This window comes from Ranitomeya variabilis, chromosome 1 (genome assembly GCF_051348905.1).
Source record: "Ranitomeya variabilis isolate aRanVar5 chromosome 1, aRanVar5.hap1, whole genome shotgun sequence".
Lineage (NCBI taxonomy): Eukaryota > Metazoa > Chordata > Amphibia > Anura > Dendrobatidae > Ranitomeya > Ranitomeya variabilis.
Genome location: NC_135232.1, coordinates 298442987 through 298464256, shown reverse-complemented (window position 1 = coordinate 298464256; position 21270 = coordinate 298442987). Strand labels below are relative to the sequence as shown.

The 21270-nt window shown below is 44.3% G+C and overlaps 1 protein-coding gene across 3 annotated transcripts in view; it reads left to right on the top strand.

The window, feature by feature from the left end:
- Positions 1-21270, top strand: part of KIAA1671 (KIAA1671 ortholog) — a 199099-nt gene that overhangs the window by 141087 nt on the left and 36742 nt on the right. For all 3 annotated transcript variants that reach the window (XM_077295550.1, XM_077295532.1, XM_077295541.1), the window contains exon 6: positions 12607-12728. In XM_077295550.1, coding sequence (XP_077151665.1) covers positions 12607-12728 — 122 coding nt within the window. The remainder of the gene's footprint in view (positions 1-12606; positions 12729-21270) is intronic.

Genomic DNA, 21270 nt, shown 5'->3' with positions numbered 1-21270 from the left:
CCCCTGTAAGCATCTGTGACTCCCAGATCACTGCTGAGAACAATGGTGTCACAGTTTTGGCAGTGTAGTTGATCTGCTTCTACTGTCCTAAAGGCTCTGAAAAAAGTGCTAAGTCATGAAAAATGAGGGTCTTTCAGTCATCCATAGACCCTTGAACAATTAGAGGACCTCATTCAAATATTTTAGATTAAAAACACTTTATGTGCTGCTGTTATCTGGTGGTGTAGAAAAGCTGGGGCTAATGCAAGCTTTGTTCATTTTTATCAGAGTGAGCCTGTCAGCACTTTATGTTGACAGGTGAAACCCCCTGTCTGTTTTGACCCCCTTTCCTCAGCGGCACTAAAACTCCACTCAGGAGGCAGGATGCTATCTGCAGGGAAGCATCACATCTCCAAGGCATAGGGTTGACAGCTAATGCCGTGTGTCCACCTTTGAGACCCAATAGCTGAAGGTCGCAGAGAAATTAGGGAGAACGCTGGTTTTGTCGGCCAGGTATTGTTTGACCATCTTTAAAAACTTTTCCCTCCTTGTCAAAAATACACAGTCATTAGGGCATGGACTCTGTGAAGGTGTAATGAAACTGGCCCAGGCCTTTAACAGTGTACCCCTGCCTCTGCTGTGTGTCTCCCTCGCCTCTCCTCCTTGGTTGGAAAGGAAGCTAGCATTGTCTGATGGGATTTTTTCCAACATATTTTCCACAATGGCCTTCTGCTATAGCACCATTTTAGTAGACCTCTCAATCTCAGGAAGGAGAGATGCAAGGATCTGCTCGTAGCGTGGGTCTAGCAGGGTGAACAACCATTACTGTTTTTGTGGCCAAGAAGAATGTAATGCGAGGGACTCGGGAAAGGCAGCAGTACATAAAATCTGCCATACGTACCAAGCTCCTTACAGCCTTCCTTGTCTCCTTGATGATGACTACTCTGCGTCTCCTCTTCCTACATCTCTTCCTCCTCATTCCCCTCCTCGGCCCATCCACGTAGGAGAGATGGGACAAAGCTTGTGTGGGTACTGACCTCTGTTGCCAGCTGCTGTTCCTCTTCATCCTGATCAGCCTTCACGTCCTCATTGTTACCCATTCCGCAGTAGATGAGGCTGGGCTGGGTAATGTCTCATGTCTTCCTCCATCTCCACCTGGGCAGCATGCAAAGCTGTATGTTTAATATGAGTAGAGACTGTTCAAGTAAGCACAGAAGTGGGATAATTGTGCTGATGATGACGTCATTGCCGCTCACCATTTTTATGTAGTTCTCAAAGTCTTGGAGAACAGCACAGGTGTCCGACATCCATGCCCACTCTTCAGTTATGTGCTTATGTGCGAAGGCTAACCAGAGTACCAACGGGTGTGTTGAAGCGGGTATTCCACAACTGGCCTCTGCTGCTCACAAAGCATTGCCAGCATGTGCAGTGTGGCGTTCCAGCGTGTGGTCACACCACACACCAATTGGTGATCTGGCACTTGCATTCGCTGCTGCAGCACTACCAGGGTGGTGGCAGCCATAGCCAACTCACAGAAATGGGTGCTGGCGCAGCATTCCTTGACTACTGAACTACCAAGTTGAGAACGTCTGCCAAGCATGGTAGGTGTGTGAGCTTACCAAGCTTCACAGCCACCACCGGGTTACGCCCATTATCACACGACCATCCTGATTGGAGGTCCAGCGGCGCAAATTCCACAAGTCTGTCTGGTTTGCTATTCCTTTATGTAACTCTGCCACGGTGTATGGTTTGTCTCCTTAACAAATTAGCTTCTGCAGAACCTGTTGTCACTTCGCTGAGGCAGAGCTTCCAGCTTCCGACTGATGTGGACGATATGCTCTGAGATACCACATCGAAGATGAAGGATGAGGAGGAGCAGGAGGGGGTGCAGGAACTGATATATGATGTGAAGGGAACCCTGATAAAATAAGGGTCAGCAATCCTCGGCATTGGGAGCACATGTGCCATGCCAGGGTGGGACTCCACTTCAGCCTCCACAATGTTCATCCACTGTGCCATCAGGGAAATGTAGCATCCCTGGCCACGTGCGCTTGTCCACAAGTCGGTCGTTAAGTGGACAATCCCAGTAACTGTTGGTAAGGGCATGGGTAATGTTCCTGGACACATGCTGGTACTAGGAGGGGATGTAACACTGGGAGAGAAAGTGGGGACAGAATACCAAGAAATAGCTGCCGCAATGAGTCAGTAGAAATCCTCTGTGTCAGCAAAACTAAACGGCAACATTTCCACAACAAGCAGCCTGAAAATGTGCTTGTTTAGTCTGTGACTGGAAACTCTCTTTTTTTTTTTTCCAAGCTCTGGGGTAGGGACAGCTGAATGCTGTGCTGGGACAAGGATTTGGAAATGCCTGATGATGGTGCATCAGATGTGCAAGGACAGGTGCAGGGAGGGAGGCATCTATGCCAGTGTCATGGACAGGGGATTGGAAAGCACCTAGCGCAGGGTAACAGGCAGTGGTGTCACCCGCTGGCACTAATCGTGGACCCAGGCATTCGGCCCACTGAGTCGGGTGCTTGGATGACATTCCTGAACATGCTGTTGCTCTACGGAACAGTTGACGCCTTTTTGCTTTGGTCACCCCAGTTTTTTTTCACCCCTGTTTCGTTGCTGCCAAACCCTCCCCCTCACTGTCGCTGGTTTCGTTTTGCATGCCACATTCCCAGGTTGGATCTTTTTGGTGCTGCCAAGTTTTGAGCTTGGCTTCATCCAGCAGCCCCATGGAGATCGAATGAAACGGAAATAGAATAGATTTGCTGTGCTCATATTTTAATGGGAATAAAAGTGCCTCGTCATGAATAAAAGTTCCCTGTTCTACCGATCTGTGCGGGGCCCAGAGATCTGAAACCTGTCCTAGGGATGATAGATTGTAACTTGTTTTCACTGAATGACCCCTTTAAAGGGATTGTCCACAACTTTAGATGTTGATGATCTACACAAGATTCACATATACATATGACCAAGATGAGCTGATGATCGCTTGGACAATTTTTTTTTGTTTAGCTATAAAAAAAATAAAAAAACAAAAGTGCTTATTTTCACCCAAACAAATCGAACATGCCCTATTCGAGTTTTCAATTATGGCAAACGTTCATTGATCAGACATCGGTCTAGATTAGGGGTGGGGAATTTTTATTTTTTTTTCTGCCAAGGGCCATTTGGATATTTATGCCATTCTTCGGGGGCCGTACAAACTCCACACACAAAGTACATCCTGACTCTGGCACTGGTTTCAGGACGTAATCTTTCATTGCATGCCCTTCAGTGTTAAGTAGTGAGCACTGCGTGTGTGTGCTAATAGCAAGAAGAACTTAATGTGCTTGTGGCAATCAAAATACAGCTCCTTGCCCAAGAATACGGTCCTTGAGAATCTGCTCGGGGGCCTGATAAAAGGTCGTCGAGGGCCATAAATGGCCCTGGGGCCTGAGGTTCCCCACTCCTGGTCTAAATGAACAATCATTTGTTTATCCGAAAAAGCCGATGATTGTTAGGCCATGTGCCCACATTCAGTATTTTTCGTGTTTTTTTTCGCTATAAAAACGTGATAAAAATGCGAAAAAAAAACGCTTACATATGCCTCCCATTATTTTAAGTGTATTCCGCATTTCTTGTGCAAATGTTGCATTTTTTTCCGCGAAAAAATCGCATCGCGGAAAAAAAAGCAACATGTTCATTAAATTTGCGGAAATGCGGGGATTCCGCACACCTAGGAATGCATTGATCTGCTTACTTTCTGCATGTGGCTGTGCACACCATGCGGGAAGTAAGCAGATCATGTGCGGTTGGTACCCAGGGTGGAGGAGAGGAGACTCTCCTCCACGGACTGGGCACCATATAATTGGTAAAAAAAAAGGAATTAAAATAAAAAATAGTCATATACTCACCTTCGATGGCCCCCGGAGTCTTCCCGCCTCTCAGCGGTGCATGCTGCCGCTTCCGTTCCTATAGATGGTGTGGTGAAGGACCTGCGATGACGTCGCGGTCACGTGACCGCGACGTCATCAAAGGTCCTGCACCACACCATCTATAGGAACGGACGCCGCTGAGGAGATCGGCTGTCTGCAGAGGGTGAGTATAACCATTTTTTTATTTTTTTTGTATTATTTTTAACATGATATCTTTTTACTATTGATGCTGCATAAGCTGCATCTATAGTAAAAAGTTGATCACACTTGTCAAACAGTATGTTTGCTCAGGAAGGATATAATGGAACTAGAGAGAGTACAAAGGAGGGCAACAAAATTAATAAAGGGGATGGGAGAACTACAATACCCAGATAGATTAGCGAAATTAGGATTATTTAGTCTAGAAAAAAGACGACTGAGGGGCGATCTAATAACCATGTATAAGTATATAAGGGGACAATACAAATATCTTGCTGAGGATCTGTTTATACCAAGGAAGGTGACGGGCACAAGGGGGCATTCTCTGCGTCTGGAGGAGAGAAGGTTTTTCCACCAACATAGAAGAGGATTCTTTACTGTTAGGGTTGTGAGAATCTGGAATTGCTTGCCTGAGGAGGTGGTGATGGCGAACTCAGTCGAGGGGTTCAAGAGAGGCCTGGATGTCTTCCTGGAGCGTAACAATATTGTATCATACAGTTATTAGGTTCTGTAGAAGGACGTAGATCTGGGGATTTATTATGATGGAATATAGGCTGAACTGGATGGACAAATGTCTTTTTTCGGCCTTACTAACTATGTTACTATGTTACTATGTAAACGCTATGTTTGATAAGTGTGACCATCCTGTCAGTCAGTTTTCCAAGCGATGCTACAGATCGCTTGGAAAACTTTAGCATTCTGCAAGCTAATTTCGCTTGCAAAATGCTAAAAAAAAAAACGGGAAAAAAACGCAAAAAAAAAAAAATGCGGATTTCTTGCAGAAAATTCCCGGTTTTCTTCATGAAGTTTCTGCAAGAAATCCTGACGTGTGCACATACCCTTACTGTAATTACTCTTGACATTTTCTGTTGCTGCTGACTTTTATCTTGTGTGTATAGGGGCTTCCTCGGATGGTTCATCAATATTTAATCAGTTGAGGTCTGACAACCTCAATGATCAGCTCTTTGCAGCTCTGACGGTGGCTAAATTCAGTGTACAAAGCAGACAAGCACAACTCTATAGAATTTAATGGCCGTCCTCAGGTGCTGCAGCTTGGCTCTTACTGAAGGCTTATTCCCTTCTCCCCTACTGAGAACACATGTACTGCAAAAGCGGGGTCTGGAGGAACAGTTATCGACCAAAGCAGTGTTTTGGCTGACCTTTTATCAAATGACTATGACCAATTTAATTATAATGTATATGGGTACATGTATCTTTCTGGATTACAGCATCCATGACTTTTCTACAAGGAAGAATAAACTGAGCAAGAAGCCATATTAAAAATAGAGTGCTTTTATTCTCCAGCATATAATGTCATTCTCTATACACCCACCTAGGAGAAAAATCTTCAGTCTCATTTAAGTGCACCTATCTAGCTGTGACACCGCAGGATCCTGGAATTGTGCAACCCACGTCAGTCCCTTGTACCGCTCACAGTCTTTTATTTGTCGGCTGTGACTCATACTTTAGATTGTTTTGAAATTTCTGCAAGCTACTGAGCAGGCAAAATACAAAAGTGACATAATTACTTCATTAACCTTTCTTTGTAGTCCTCATTATATTTGCTGATCCAAAAGAGCACTAGTGACAAAAGTAACGCTGACATTACAGAACAATATGCTTCTGAACCAATTTTTTTCTGCAAATAAACTGTCTCCTAAAGGGCGATAAAATGCAATATTTTGTTGTATTTGTTTGCTCACATGGCATAGTTTATCATAGAGAATTTCTGCTGATCTCATTGGAGCACATGGTGGCTAAAATAAGTAATTTTTTCTTTTACTGACCTGTCAAATGTGGTTGTTTTTTTTCCCCACATCAACTATCGGCTGATTGTTCGATTGTGCCATTACACTTATGTGTCTAGGCATCTAGACTAAGGGCTCATGTGCATGGTCTGACTATGGCTGCTTACCTGTGAGTTGTCTCAATGGTGTCTTACCCTACCTCAGTATGTCTCTTTTAATGAGGCATATATAGTTTTTGTTGAAACTAAAGATTCTCCTGGACGGACAGTTGTTGCCGCCTGACAGGGCTACCAGGCGTCCTGCATCATCCCTACACGGCGGGTAAGCTAAAACATTTTCTCATTGCTGTCTAGAAGCACTGTTTATGGACTAATTGACCACTTCGGTCCTATATCTGAGCCATTATAGGTTTATGCTGATCTGGATTGGCGTTTGTTGGATTCTCCATCTCTGTGGACAGTTATTTGGCTGATGTGCCGGCTTTTTTCCAGCGCGAACCTATATACACGCTAGTGTGTATATACACTCACTGGCCACTTTATTAGGTACACCATGCTAGTAACGGGTTGGACCCCTTTTGCCTTCAGAACTGCCTCAATTCTTCGTGGCATAGATTCAACAAGGTGCTGGAAGCATTCCTCAGAGATTTTGGTCCATATTGACATGATGGCATCACACAGTTGCCGCAGATTTGTCGGCTGCACATCCCTGATGCGAATCTCCCGTTCCACCACATCCCAAAGATTTCATGTTGTTTACGCCAAATTCTGACCCTACCATCCGAATGTCGCAGCAGAAATCGAGACTCATCAGACCAAGCAACGTTTTTCCAATCTTCTACTGTCCAATTTCGATGAGCTTGTGCAAATTGTAGCCTCAGTTTCCTGTTCTTAGCTGAAAGGAATGGTACCCGGTGTGGTCTTCTGCTGCTGTAGCCCATCTGCCTCAAAGTTCGACACACTGTGCGTTCAGAGATGCTCTTAGGCCTACCTTGGTTGTAACGGGTGGCGATTTGAGTCACTGTTGCCTTTCTATCAGCTCGAACCAGTCTGCCCATTCTCCTCTGACCTCTGGCATCAACAAGGCATTTCCGCCCACAGAACTGCCGCTCACTGGATTTTTTTTCTTTTTCGGGCCATTCTCTGTAAACCCTAGAGATGGTTGTGCGTGAAAATCCCAGTAGATCAGCAGTTTCTGAAATACTCAGACCAGCCCTTCTGGCACCAACAACCATGCCACGTTCAAAGGCACTCAAATCACCTTTCTTCCCCATACTGATGCTCGGTTTGAACTGCAGGAGATTGTCTTGACCATGTCTACATGCCTAAATGCACTGAGTTGCCGCCATGTGATTGGCTGATTAGAAATTAAGTGTTAACAAGAAGTTGGACAGGTGTACCTAATAAAGTGGCCAGTGAGTGTATATATGACACTAAATCTTTATTGTACAATTCATTTTCGTGGGAAATTGTTGGTTTCGCTGCAGGGTATTAGCTATTGTGACACTTGGCGCCACTTTTTATACTTTAGATTATATATAGTTTTTCGTTTTAATTCATACAAATACAGCTAGAAATATATCATGACATGGTCCATCAGATACTGTAGTACAGAGCTTTTAGAACCACACAAAGTGTCACCATTTAGAGCACCATTGAGCTGTACAAAGAACCTCCACCACGTCACGGTGAAGCCACGGACACTACACTTTACCTTCCACAGGAAATCGATCTAAAGGCTTCCCACTGGATAGCTGTTGGACGAACAATCATTTTGGCTGGCAGCTCTCTCCTGAATGTCCCATACATAGGAACTCAGCTGAGCGTTCCTATGTTCTTTGAGAGAGCTTCTGCCATTGGCTTATTTCCAAAGAGAAAAATGTTGATCATTTGTTGAAATTCAGTTTCTCCCCCAATATCACCTGTCGTGTGGGTGTGAGGAGGGGGAGAGTCAGAAGGCCTCTACACATATAGATAACTTCCGAATATTACAGAAGAAGCAGCGTGTACTCTCACATAGCTTGTGAGTGCCACAAGTGAGTCGGAAGAAGCGTGAACTTACACATAGCTTGTGAATACCACAAGTGAGCTGGAAGCTGGTACTTGGCAAAACAGCTGTTGTTCATTTCGTTGATGTTTCTGTCTGCTATCCTGTCACTGAATGAAGTGACTTTTTACCTATTCACTGGTGGTGAGTGCCACTTTCTCATTTTCTACATTTTTATGGTCCCCGCACACATTACATTGTCAGCCAGTATCGTCGAGTTCTGACGACTTTTAGTCTAATCTGTATGAGCATGTCACCTTAACTGTTTAGTTTACGCCTTAATCAATCCATAAACCTTTGCTCTGAACGATCTGTATTTAAATTGATTCTGATCATATTCCATATTTTAGAATTTGTTGCAAAGCATTACAACATGAAGGTTGGCCAATTGTAAGATGGAAGCTTTACAGGTACTAACTCAGCAGCTCTGACCGAGTTTACTCTAGCTATGGAAAAAAATACACTCTTAACATTAGCTCACATAGTTTTGCATAATTTATTTGCACATTAAAATAGAAAAATGAATGTGCTTATTTTGATATGGGTATAGAAGGCTTTAGAATGCTTTAGAAATAAAATAACTTTCCAGTTTACCGATATGAATCTGGCACAGGACAAGCTAATTTTCATTATGAACACACTTCCACTCACATGCAATCTGTAGCAAATACTGAAGGAATATGCCCCATTAAAACATACCCTAAAAAAAAGACCTTCGGGTTCATCGGGGTCTAAAATTTGCTATGTGCTGTAATGCAGCCATATTCACATGTGCAGTAAAGAGGCAGTGACACAGGTTAGTCTAGCTTATGTCTTTATTAACGTAAAACAAAAAAGGCAAATGTTATCCTCCGGATCGTAGCCGGATTGTCCGTAACACACTTTTGTCGTGGGCAACAGCACCGCCGTATCTGCCATATCCTGCACAGAGCTTTCTACTTTGCGAGCCAAAAACTGACACACACACACAAACCTAAACTGAAAGTTTAAATGGGAATCATGGACATGAGCCATTCCAAAAAACCCGGAGTGGAGAGAGACACTCATCCCACTACCAATCCTAAAGGTCTCTCCAAAAATAAAAGCCAATGTCAGGTTTTCTTAAATCTGACCTGATCACATAGCTTAACCAAGTCCACACTTTCTTTTATTTTTCATTGTAACCACAGCTGTAGCTATAATCACAATGCACTCCAGCGGTTTCAATATGCCTCTATGCGCATCCTAGGGGAACAGAACGTCCCTTGGATATGATTCCCCTCACTGTCTCACAGTACCCTATGTTAGCAAATGAATTGTGGCAAGACAATAATAATAATTTAAACAAAATAATGCATTGACATGGCAGAGACCTGTCAGTCAGCTGGAACAGGGTGAGAATAATTGTCCGACTTTTCAAGCCATGTTTTCTTTGAAATGCCACAGTATTCAGAGTAAAACATACCTGGTCAGTTGTACAGCCAGGCACTTGATTCATGCTGTTGTGGTGCAGATACCATGAATCTAATTACCGGTACTGCTTCTCTGCAAAAGGATTCTGTTGCCTGTTCTTTCAGTGACAGTTTTCAGCAAAGTTCCATATTATGGAGGCAGGATTACAATGATAGATAACACTTCTGTAAAAAGCGGATAACACAAGATCCTCAATATGTAATGTCACATCTGACCCTGCTCACCTCCCTTCACAAAGCTTTTCGCACACATTCATTAGATGCTTCAATACAAATAGGGCCAGGGTCTAACCATTGTGGCTATGTACATGTGTTGTTTCCTGAAACAATTACAAGTTTTAAAAAGTGGTCAGTTTAAAAGATTTTTCTTTCTTTTTTAATACAGATTGTTATATTGAAAATAGACCATTGCCATTAATTACGGTAAATGCAAAACCGTGATTTGAACAATGGATCATCTGCTGAGGATGGCTTCTTTTAAATGTATCAAATACCGTAGTTGATTTAAGAAGCTAAAAAATGTCCACTTTCTTTTTATTTTCTAATTTTTGCAGTGAAGTGCTAAAGAAATGTTGTAGAATTATTACTTGTTAGAACATAAATAAGCACAAGTAAAATACCTGAGGACAGAAGAGTACCCCCAGGGCTGTTTGTGCATTATGTTGTTGTTGCTGAGGAACAGGTTGTTGTAGAGCAAGCTTGTGACCGAGATATGTAAGCTAAAAGTCAACTTTTTTTTTTCTTGTGAAGTTCTTCTGTTTCTTTGTTTTTCATACATATGATTGAGTGTCCGTTGCAATGGTATGCACCAGCTAGAAGTAAGATGATGCATTTGCTCTATGTAATAGACCTTTTGGTGTTTTAGTTGAGAGTGATCTTATGTTTTGCCTTATCTTTAATCATCTTACAACAATCAAATTCTGTCACTTGGTTGTCATGTTTGTTACTACTTATAGCGCATAAACCAAATGTTACATGTGGCCAACAGCCGTAGATATTATTGATCAAAAATAGTGAGATATACATTTTTGTTATTTTTCTAGTATCTAGGTTTGTGTATAGGGTGCAATTTTATAGTATTTGACTGGGATGTACGTTTTGTATCAACTCTTTCCATATGGACTTGAAGACCAAGTTGGGGTCCACCCTAGTAGAACTAGACTATAGTGACTGCTAGTTTCAGCATATTTCATCTGTTTTTTAATCACTAATATCGGAAGTAATCATTTTTTTTCACTATTTATCACTTTATCACAAAAATCTGTAATTTAAGAAAGAAGCAAGAACATTACTTTGTTAGCATAAGAAGAAAAAAACGTTTGCACATTTATCCAGCACAGTTACAAAATTGCTAAATATGGTCCGGCCATTTAATTATGGGAAACTCGACTGACATATATCACTTTTGTTATCAGGCTTTTATCACCTTTCCTGTAGAGTCCCACTGCTGGAGCCCTCACTGATCACTAGAACTGGGGTCCCGAGTCCCCCATTTTTGCTCAATGTGGTCATTGTCTAGTAGCTTGATGGAAATAACTGAATGGTATACTTCGCCATCTCATCAGCCCCTTCGTTTGTGAATGAAGTGCCATCGCTGCTTTCAACTCTTATTGCTTTCTTGTAGACAGGTAAACCAAGGGGGGATCTGGCCCCCCATTTTAGTTATTGGTGAAGGTTTTAGTTGTGTGCACTACATCCATCAGTCATTATCGCTTACCCTGTTTTATAGGTGATTCATGTAAATTTGGTAAAGCAAGTCAAAAAGATTTAGAAGTAGACAATTGTAACAAAATGTTCCTGATTTTTGGAGGTCAAAGAAGTTCACAAAAGTTGCATGATCTCTAGTTCAGGGGGTCCCCAACCGGTAGCTCGACATCCACATATGTCTCGTGGGCCCGTGATGTGTGGCTTGTGGCTGTCTGCCAGCTTGGTGCATTAGTACCAGATGTAGCAAACAGCTAGATCCGTAGATGGCGGGTTGTGTGTGTAACATTGCACAGAAGAGCAGATCTGAATGGGGGTAAGATAGGAAACCCTGGAGTTTGGCACATTGCCTTGGTGTGATTTTGGTGGAAAAGCTTTGGCTGCCATTATACCAGTAACAGGGGGCTCTGGGTGTCACTACTGTTAATGGGGCAGGAGCTGGATGTAGCTCGCGACCCTCTCTCCGAGCTGAATGTGGCTCTCAAGGATGGGGACCTCTGATCTAGTTACTAGGGTAAGTAAGCTGAGAAATATGATTGGCAAGAGAAGGAAAAAACAAAATTTTACGTTTCCCTGGTATTTGGTGATGGGGGTCTACTATGTCTGGAGTCACATTGTAGATGTTTTTTAAAGTTAGAAAAAATAATACTTGCAGTATTATAATATGAAGTTAGTAAAAGATTCATACAGAAGAGCTCCAAAATGTAAGTCAGTCTGGAAGCCTATAAACTTTATACACCCAAGAGCGAACATGTTTGAGTCACATGAATGGCTTCAAACCTTGTAATTGAAGTCAGTGTTATGAAGTTCTAGTATTTACTGGTTTGATTACTTTTTTTTTACAGCATATAATATGCTTTTCTCGCTATGAGCTTACAAGTTTTCAAAGCTTTTTTTTTTGCCTTGTATAATCTTCGAATACATTACATAGGAATTATTGTAAATACATTCAATAGCTTTATAGCTATTTTCTAACTTTGAATCATTTTTTTAAAAGGAAAAAAAGGAAAAATTGGAAATCATGGTCTTGCACTATAGATTAGATCATGGTCTGACGTGACTACATTACATATTTAAATTCTCAGAGGAACATTACATGGCCTTTAAGTAACTCTACGCGAACTTGGCACTCTGCACAAGGAGAAACTTTACCCTTTAGATCCCCTGTTAGAAGCCTATCACCCAGCCAATTCTACTCTCCCGCTTTGCACTTAGAAGGGGAAAACACCCCGAAATCTGTGTCTGCAAATGGAGCTTCTGGTTTGCATTATGATTCTAAGTCATGTGGCAAAGCCCTTTTAAAGGCTCAATATTGGCTTTTAGGATTGCTACTTCCAATAGGTGGCACTAGAGTTCCTGTCCTTAATTTATCTACATTACATAAGAAATATCTACATTTTTTAGTTTTTAATCTTACATTATGCAAATGAGTCTCAAAGTGCCCTCTTATACTATTATGATAAAGTTGTTTTTTCTAAAAAAAATAAATAAATAAATTAAAAAAAAAAATTAATAATTTTCAGTGGTTGATGACATTCCATTTTATTGTATTTTCAGGACCACGTAAAGCAGTGTTTCTCCAGATCCTCAACATCCAATAAGGACACAGATTCTCTTGTGCAAGAAACTGACAGACAGTATGGCACGTGGAGCCAGGATAAGCAACAACCCGAGGAGAGGTGAGCTGGTGTCTCTTTAGTAGTGTTTTATATATATTCCACTACCTTTAGAAAGGTTTATGAAACTGCGTGTATTTTGTGTGGTGTGCCTGGCCACATGGTTAACACTTTGTTCAGTGCACTGTGGTAAAATTATCCATATTTAAAGGGAATATGTGATGTCACTTACTGGGCTGCTTGCTGTAGTTATGACACTATCTTGTTTTTTAGCAGGAGATTACTAGAAGACTAGTAAATATGCTGCCTTGTTGTCCTTCATATTTATGAGCTTTATATAATCCCACTAGTCAGCTTTCTGCCTACTAACAGTGTACATGTAAGGGGTGTACTCGGACTGACGTTTACCCCCACCCCTCTGTATTAATGTGTAATGTACATAACTGTGTATAGTGTATTGTAGAATATTATGCTGTAGTTTAGGGTAAGTGCAGTACCTTAAGGTGAACACTAGATGGGGGTACATTAGTGTACATAGTTTACATAGGAGGAGTCTACTGTGGGTAGGGTGGGCAGGAGCATTTCCTGATTGTAGTCAGTAGGGCCAGGGAGCCCAGACAGTCCTGTAGGGCTTAGAGCCGGGACAACACAATGACCCCGCAACGTTCACAAGATAAGAGCCCAGCCGTCCAGAGCTTGAGTATTGGAAATTGCAGCAGCATAAGAATGCAGGTGGACGCTTACTACATGGGCAGATACCCTTATGTCTGGTGTGAAACTGACAAAGGAACTCCTAAAAGTAGTGAAGCTGGAGAGGGAGGACTATGCGGTTCCGGACAAGACACGACCTGGGTACAGGTTGAAGAACATGAGGGAGAGCACAGGGAAAGAGAAGGATATAAGCTGTTTAGAACCCTATGTCGATGCTGTCATGGATGTGGACGTGCTGAGGAAAGAAACCAGTAAAGTTGTCTGTTTTATGTTGAACTTGGACTATGTCTCTTTATGCGTAGCAACGCCAGCAGCAGAACTTCAGCAGCCCCGATGGGACCCTGATGGTGCAGAAGATGAGGCTGAAAGTATGCTGAAAAGAGGACATTGCATTCATGTGTTGGGAGACCAGGGCGTGATTGAGCAGTCTTTGTCAGCCACGACTACGGCCCTGGCTCCCCTCACATACACATGAAGCTGTTAATCATTGGTATGGACGGGGTTATACAGGGCTCAGCATATATATAACTGGTAGATCTGCAGCAGCTAAGAGTGTTATTATCAAAACTGCAGCAAGCAACCCAATAAATGATACATCACTAGGTTCAGGATCTCTGCTGCTGCATCATGTTCCTCTTAGATGGGATAGCAAAAACCAGGTGGTGACAGTTTCCTTTTTAAGGTAGTGGTTAGCTTTGCAGCTTATATATTTTAAAGGGTTAAAACCGTTATAATGAAGAGTAAAGAAGCTATGTGAATATGATTTTGCATGTTTTCAGTTTTTTAGATTTAGGTTTGGTGCTAGGTTTATATGATTTTTCCATTGTGGAAACCAGATGCATACTGTCAGTGAGAGGTGCTTTAATCAGAAAACATTAAGTGCAAATACAATATACATTAATTTTTTTGCTTTTTGTCAGTGGGCAGCCTTGTGTCTTTTGTGACTCTAATCTAAAATCAATTTTCTATTATCATGATTACTAACGTTGCTTACATGAATAAATTGCTGCAGTTTGTTGTATCATTTATTGTAAGTATTAGGTTGTTAAAGGGGTTGTTTATAACTGTCAGGCTTCACTTTTCACTCTCCACAAGGAGAAACCTTACCCTGTAGATCCCAATCTTAAAGGAGTTGTCCAGTCCAAATTGATAAGGCTGCAGTCTCATTCTCATACACTTGTTGGGACGCGGCCTCAGAAACTGTTAAATCCCCACAGGGTACAGTGCATGCACTGGGGGATTCATAAGTCTTGTAGTCACATAGAGTTACTAGAGTTACTGCAGACTTATCGATTTGGACTGGACAACCCCTTTAATATTAGAACTACTAAAGGGAAATTAAATTTAAATGAGAAAATCTTGTAAAAAAAACCCACAATGCTTTAAAAATATAAAATTATCCGTTTAGTACTGTAAACTGATTGCAGGGTTTATGGAGACAACAGGTGTCCAATATACACTCACCGGCCACTTTATTAGGTACACCTGTCCAACTTCTTGTTAACACTTAATTTCTAATCAGCCAATCACATGGCGGCAACTCAGTGCATTTAGGCATGTAGACATGGTCAAGACAATCTTCTGCAGTTCAAACCGAGCATCAGTATGGGGAAGAAAGGTGATTTGAGTGCCTTTGAACGTGGCATGGTTGTTGGTGCCAGAAGGGCTGGTCTGAGTATTTCAGAAACTGCTGATCTACTGGGATTTTCACGCACAACCATCTCTAGGGTTTACAGAGAATGGTCCGAAAAAGAAAAAAAATCCAGTGAGCGGCAGTTCTGTGGGCGGAAATGCCTTGTTGATGCCAGAGGTCAGAGGAGAATGGGCAGACTGGTTCGAGCTGATAGAAAGGCAACAGTGACTCAAATCGCCACCCGTTACAACCAAGGTAGGCCTAAGAGCATCTCTGAACGCACAGTGCGTCGAACTTTGAGGCAGATGGGCTACAGCAGCAGAAGACCACACCGGGTACCACTCCTTTCAGCTAAGAACAGGAAACTGAGGCTACAATTTGTACAAGCTCATCGAAATTGGACAGTAGAAGATTGGAAAAACGTTGCTTGGTCTGATGAGTCTCGATTTCTGCTGCGACATTCGGATGGTAGGGTCAGAATTTGGCGTAAACAACATGAAAGCATGGATCCATCCTGCCTTGTATGGAGCATCTTTGGGATGTGCAGCCGACAAATCTGCGGCAACTGTGTGATGCCATCATGTCAATATGGACCAAAATCTCTGAGGAATGCTTCCAGCACCTTGTTGAATCTATGCCACGAAGAATTGAGGCAGTTCTGAAGGCAAAAGGGGGTCCAACCCGTTACTAGCATGGTGTACCTAATAAAGTGGCCGGTGAGTGTATACAATTTCTACTAAAAGGAGAACGCAATTTAAAATGTTTTTATCAGTACTTCATGGTTGTAGAAAAAAAGTAAGAAAGAAAAAGATGTGAAAAATAGACATGTATTTCTTATTTGTCTTTTTTACTAGGGTTGATCGAATAGCTTCGGATAAGTGTTTATCCGAATACCTATAGCACTTACCGAATAGCTGCATCAGTAACCTGGAGTGCTCCCTGTAATCAGCTGTTGGGCACCGCAGCTGCATGTGTCACGGGTGTTTCACTGTCACAACACATGCATGGATACCCTGTTTGTTGGGCTCTCCATGCATGTGCTGTGACTGTCACACAACCGTGACACATGCAGCTGCAGCGCCCAACAGCTGTTTACCGGGAGCACTCCAGGTTACTGATGCAGCTATTCGGTAAGTGCTATAGGAATTCGGATAAGCACTTATCTGAAGCTCTTCGATCATCCCTAATTTTATCCCCAATATTGACGTAAAAAAATGAATATAAAAATTGCATGGTCAGACACAGTGAAAATGGTCTGGTCCTGAACCGATTCACTATTAAAAAGTCAAGATCTCAATAGATTTAAAGGGAATTTGTCAGTAGGATCAACATCCCCCCCAAACTGCTTATAGGCATGCATGTCTTTGAATGCTAACTCCATCGACACCTTAATAGCGATCTGTGGCTGCATTTCCATGAAACCAATATTTTAGCTCGTGGCCAAATGGGTTAAAGTGAACCTGTCATTAGATTATTATAGTACTAACTAATTGCATGTGTGTAAAGGCCCTTCAATGCTAATTTAAAGTGTTACCTTTCTTGTTAAATCCATCTTTAAAATTTTAAGCTAATGAGCTACAAGTACAGTGGGACTCGCAGCTCTCTGCAGTGTAAGGCTATGTGCACACGTTGCGGATTTACTGCGGATCCGCAGCTTTTTTTTCCGCTCAGAAACGCTGCAGATCCGTAAAGTGATTTACAGTACAATGTAAATAGGAAAAAAAAATGCTGTGCTAATGGTCCGGAAAATTCCGCATGGAAAACGCTGCTGATTGAAAGAAGGAGCATGTCACTTCTTTTGTGCAGATCTGCAGCTTTTCTGCACCCTTCCATTATAGAAATCCGCAAGGGTAAAAAACACATAAAATCCGCAACAAAAACGCACTAAATTAATAGTTTATTTCTCTTACACCTCATTGGGGGACACAGAACCATGGGTGTTATGCTGCTGCCACTAGGAGGACACTAAGTAAACACAGAAAGAATAGCTCCTCCCCTGCAGTATACACCCTCCTGCTGGCTCCAAGTGAACCAGTTCTTGCTTAGTGTCTGTAGGAGGCACTTGGGTCTGCTTTCAGACCCCACCGTTTTTATTTTTATTCTATTTTTCCCTTAATGGAGCGAATGGGGGCGACGGATCCTTTCTAGGTTCAGATCTCCCCCGAACCATCAACAGGCAAGAACGCGGAGCGTTCCTCCGCGTACCCTTTCCTGCACCGTTGGATGCCAGCCCTGAGCTCACTTTACGGGCGACTGTTCCTTCGCATTCCGATCTCCCCCCTCCATAGCAGGCGACCACATGGAGTAGCCCTCCCTTTACCTCTTCTGGAGCCAGGTGCATAGCCGGACATGATGTTTATGGCGTCCGTGCAGCTCCCCACTGCATCACCACTGTTATAGCGGATGATGGAAGGCAGCAAAAGCTCTCCACCCCCTCCCTGATTATGGCAACGGTGGATTGAGCACCGGCCCACCGCATCTACCGTGAGTACACATGCGGGGCCGAGGCGCTGGGGGGTCCTGGTGCCTGGGATAAGGGAGGTCCGCAGATACCTTAAAGCCCGGGTCCGTGGGTCACGCTGGTCCGCACAAAAAGCGGTTGCAACGCTGCAGGCCGCAACCGCAAACTTAAAATTTAGCCCCCCGGCTTTTCTCTCTTCCAGGCCGGAACGTTGGCTCTGCCCACCGGCAGTTTCCACCGCCCACTCTCTCTGGCGCTTCTCGTTCTGCGAGAAGCGCCTTCTCTTCCTGATCTCGGCGGCCATCTTTGGACACCCACAGGGCTGATGCTGCAACGCTGCTCCAGCGTTTTGAATCACAGCTTCAGGGATTAGCGATATCTGTGGACACATTGCGGACCTCCCCCGGGGACTCAAGACACAGGACCTGGGTAAGCTGCAGAAACATAGCTTAACCCTTCCCCTGCTAGTAAGCGCTCTCCTCGAGGCTACTCTGTCTCAATCAGAGCCTAACAAAAAGTCTGGGAAAACCCACACTGTGTTTTTTGCTGCTTGTACCTCTTGTAAGGTATCTCTACCCCGGGGTCACAATACTGCGTTATGCTCAGCTTGTGAACTGGTGACTGCTCAGGAACCACCCGTTACTGATACCAAACCCAGTGAGCCTAGTACCGCTGAGTGGGCTACCTCCCTTACCCAGTCTATGGCATCCCTGGCCAAAGCGTTAGACTCGTTCCGAGACCCTTCCTCTAACCAGGGCACTCTTACGGACAACGCTTCTGATGATCAGAACCCCTTGTACACTAGGGGTCGTACCTTACCAAGGAGCTCTCGCTCTTCCAGGAAAAGGACTCATGCCTTGTCCCCAGACCATCACCGGGAATCTGTTTCTGAGAGTTCCATTTCTTTATCACCCTCCCTTGGGGCTAGTAGAGAACCTGTCTCAGAGGACGATTCTGACATGTTCCTAGATCAGGAATTTCAACACGATCAGGAGACTCTCGACTCTCTCATTGAGCCAGTAAACAAGGCCTTGAAGCTAGATGAAGAACCTTTATCTAAAACGGGTCATGCTGTGTCCTTTAAGAGGACCAAGTGGGCTCACAGAGTGTTCGCCAATCATCCCGAATTTAAGGAAATTGTTGAATCTCATCGGATCCGTCCAGATAAATGCTTCACAGGGCAAAAGCCCATGGAGTCAAAATATCCCTTTGCTCCTGATCTAAGAGAGGATTGGTCACAGTCTCCTCCGGTAGATCCTCCAGTATCGCGCCTAGCTACTAAATCTATTTTATCCTCTTCAGAGGGCGCCTCAATTAAAAACCCCACCGATCATCAGATCGACAATATGGCTCGTTCAGCTTTTGAAGCCTCAGCAGCCGCACTCTTTCCATCTTTTGCCGCTACGTGGGTGGCTAAGGCTATGACCCATTGGGCTGAGGTCTTTTCTTCAGCTGTTCTGGATACCAACCTTCCCCCCGAGGTAACAGACCTTGCTACTCAGATAGCCAGAGCTGGGGATTTTCTAGTGACCGCGTCTCTGGATGCCGCTGACTGCGCTTCTCAAGCAGCAGCAAACCCCACCACCATTCGTAGGTCCTTATGGCTCAGGGACTGGCATGCGGATTCTGCTTCCAAAAAGTCATTGACTTTACCATATCAGAGCGGTCGCCTCGATCAATTAATTTCCGACGCCACTGGAGGGAAGAGTAAATTTCTCCCACAACAGAGGCCCTTTCGGAACCAGCAACAGCAGGCTCGGTCCCGATTTTTTTCGTTCCAACTCAAATTGGTCCTCTACTTCCACATCTTCCGGACCCGGCCGGGCACAACGTAGGGATAGAGGTCCCCAGACCTCTTACAAACCTTCCCCTTCTTCATGGAGAGGCAGGCCTAGACAGTCAGGATCCAGGGGTTCCAGACTAGGCAGATCTCACACACAATGACTCCCTGTGGTATCCGGAAGACACCCTCAAAGTAGGCGGCTGCCTGCTTTCCTTCAGCAACGCATGGCTCTCGGTCGTTCACGACGAATGGGTCCGCGACCTAGTGTCCTCCGGATACAAGATAGAATTCTACTCTCTTCCACCAAATCATTTTTTCCTGTCTTCTCCTCCCAGGGCAAAGGCATCAGAGTTCTTCCAAGCCATAAGCTCTCTAAAGGAAGACGGGGTTATTATCCCGGTCCCTCAAAGCGAACGGTTTCAAGGTTTTCATTCAAACCTCTTCATTGTTCCAAAGAAGGACAGTACAGTACGGCCCATACTGGACCTAAAACTGCTGAACAAGTTCGTCAGGGTACGATGGTTCCGAATGTAATAGTTTCGTTCTGTCATCGCCTCCATGGAAAAAGGCGAGTTCCTGGCGTCTATAGACATCCAGGACGCGTACCTCCACATTCCAATTTTCCCTTCTCACCAGAGGTTCCTTCGCTTCGCAGTTCAGGAACAACACTTCCAATTTGTTGCTTTGCCCTTCAGCCTCGCCACCGCTCCCAGGGTATTCACCAAGGTCATGGCGGCTGCCGTGGCCATCCTTCACACCCGAGGCGTGGTGGTGCTACCGTATCTAGACGATATCCTCATCAAAGGCCCCTCTTTCCGCGCCTGCAAGGAGGCTGTGAACATCACAATAGATTTTCTTTCTCGCCTGGGTTGGTATATAAACTTCAAAAAATCTTCCCCAGTACCGGCTCAGCGAATTTCCTATCTAGGAATGATACTGGACTCGTCCCAGGGGTTGGTGCTTCTTGCCCCGGAAAAGATCTCGGCCTTACAGCAGGAAGCTCAGAAGCTCTCTCAACCTCGCACTCACTCTCTGCGCTTCAGTATGAGAGTCCTCGGCAGGATGGTAGCAGCCATGGAGGCGGTTCCATTTGCCCAATTACACCTCCGTCCCTTACAGCATGCCTTCCTGGCTGTTTGGGATAGGAACCCGTTCACCCTCAACTGTCGGTTCTTCCTTCCCCTAGTGAGACAGTCTCTCAGGTGGTGGATATTGAAGTCCTCCCTGAATCAAGGGAAGTCTTTTCTTCCAGTACATTAGCTAGTTGTGACAACAGATGCCAGTCTTCTAGGCTGGGAAGCGGTGTTCCTACATCACACTGCTCAGGGCCGCTGGTCACTTCAGGAATCACGCCTTCCGATCAACATCTTAGAAATTCGGGCAATCAGGTTAGCTCTTCTCCAATTCCATCCCTTCCTGTTGGGTCGTCCCATCAGGATTCTGTCCGACAAATGCCACTGCAGTGGCATACATCAACTGACAGGGGGGAACCCGCAGCATGGCAGCCATGAGCGAGGTAGGCTACATTCTCCGTTGGGCCGAGAAAAACCGCTCATTGATTTCTGCAGTTCACATCCCGGGAGTAGACAATTGGGAGGCAGATTTCCTCAGTCGTCAAGGTCTCGACTCCGGGGAGTGGTCTCTCCATCGGGAGATCTTCCACAAGATCTGCTGCCGTTGGGGAACTCCAGACGTGGACCTGATGGCCTCACGGCTAAATTCCAAAGTTCCCGACTTCATAGCTCGGTCCCACGATCCAGCAGCCATCGGGGCAGATGCACTTGTACTCCCGTGGCATCATTTTCTGCTTCCGTACATATTTCCCCCGCTCCCCTTACTGCCGAGAGTCATCAAGAAGATCAGAGCGGAGGGAGTACCAGTAATCCTGATTGCGCCAGATTGGCCGCGCCCGGCGTGGTACGCGTAACTAGTTCAACTAGTCGCTGATGTTTCCTGGCGATTAACGAATTGCGCAGACCTGCTATCACAGGGCCCCATTTACCACCAGAACTCCGAG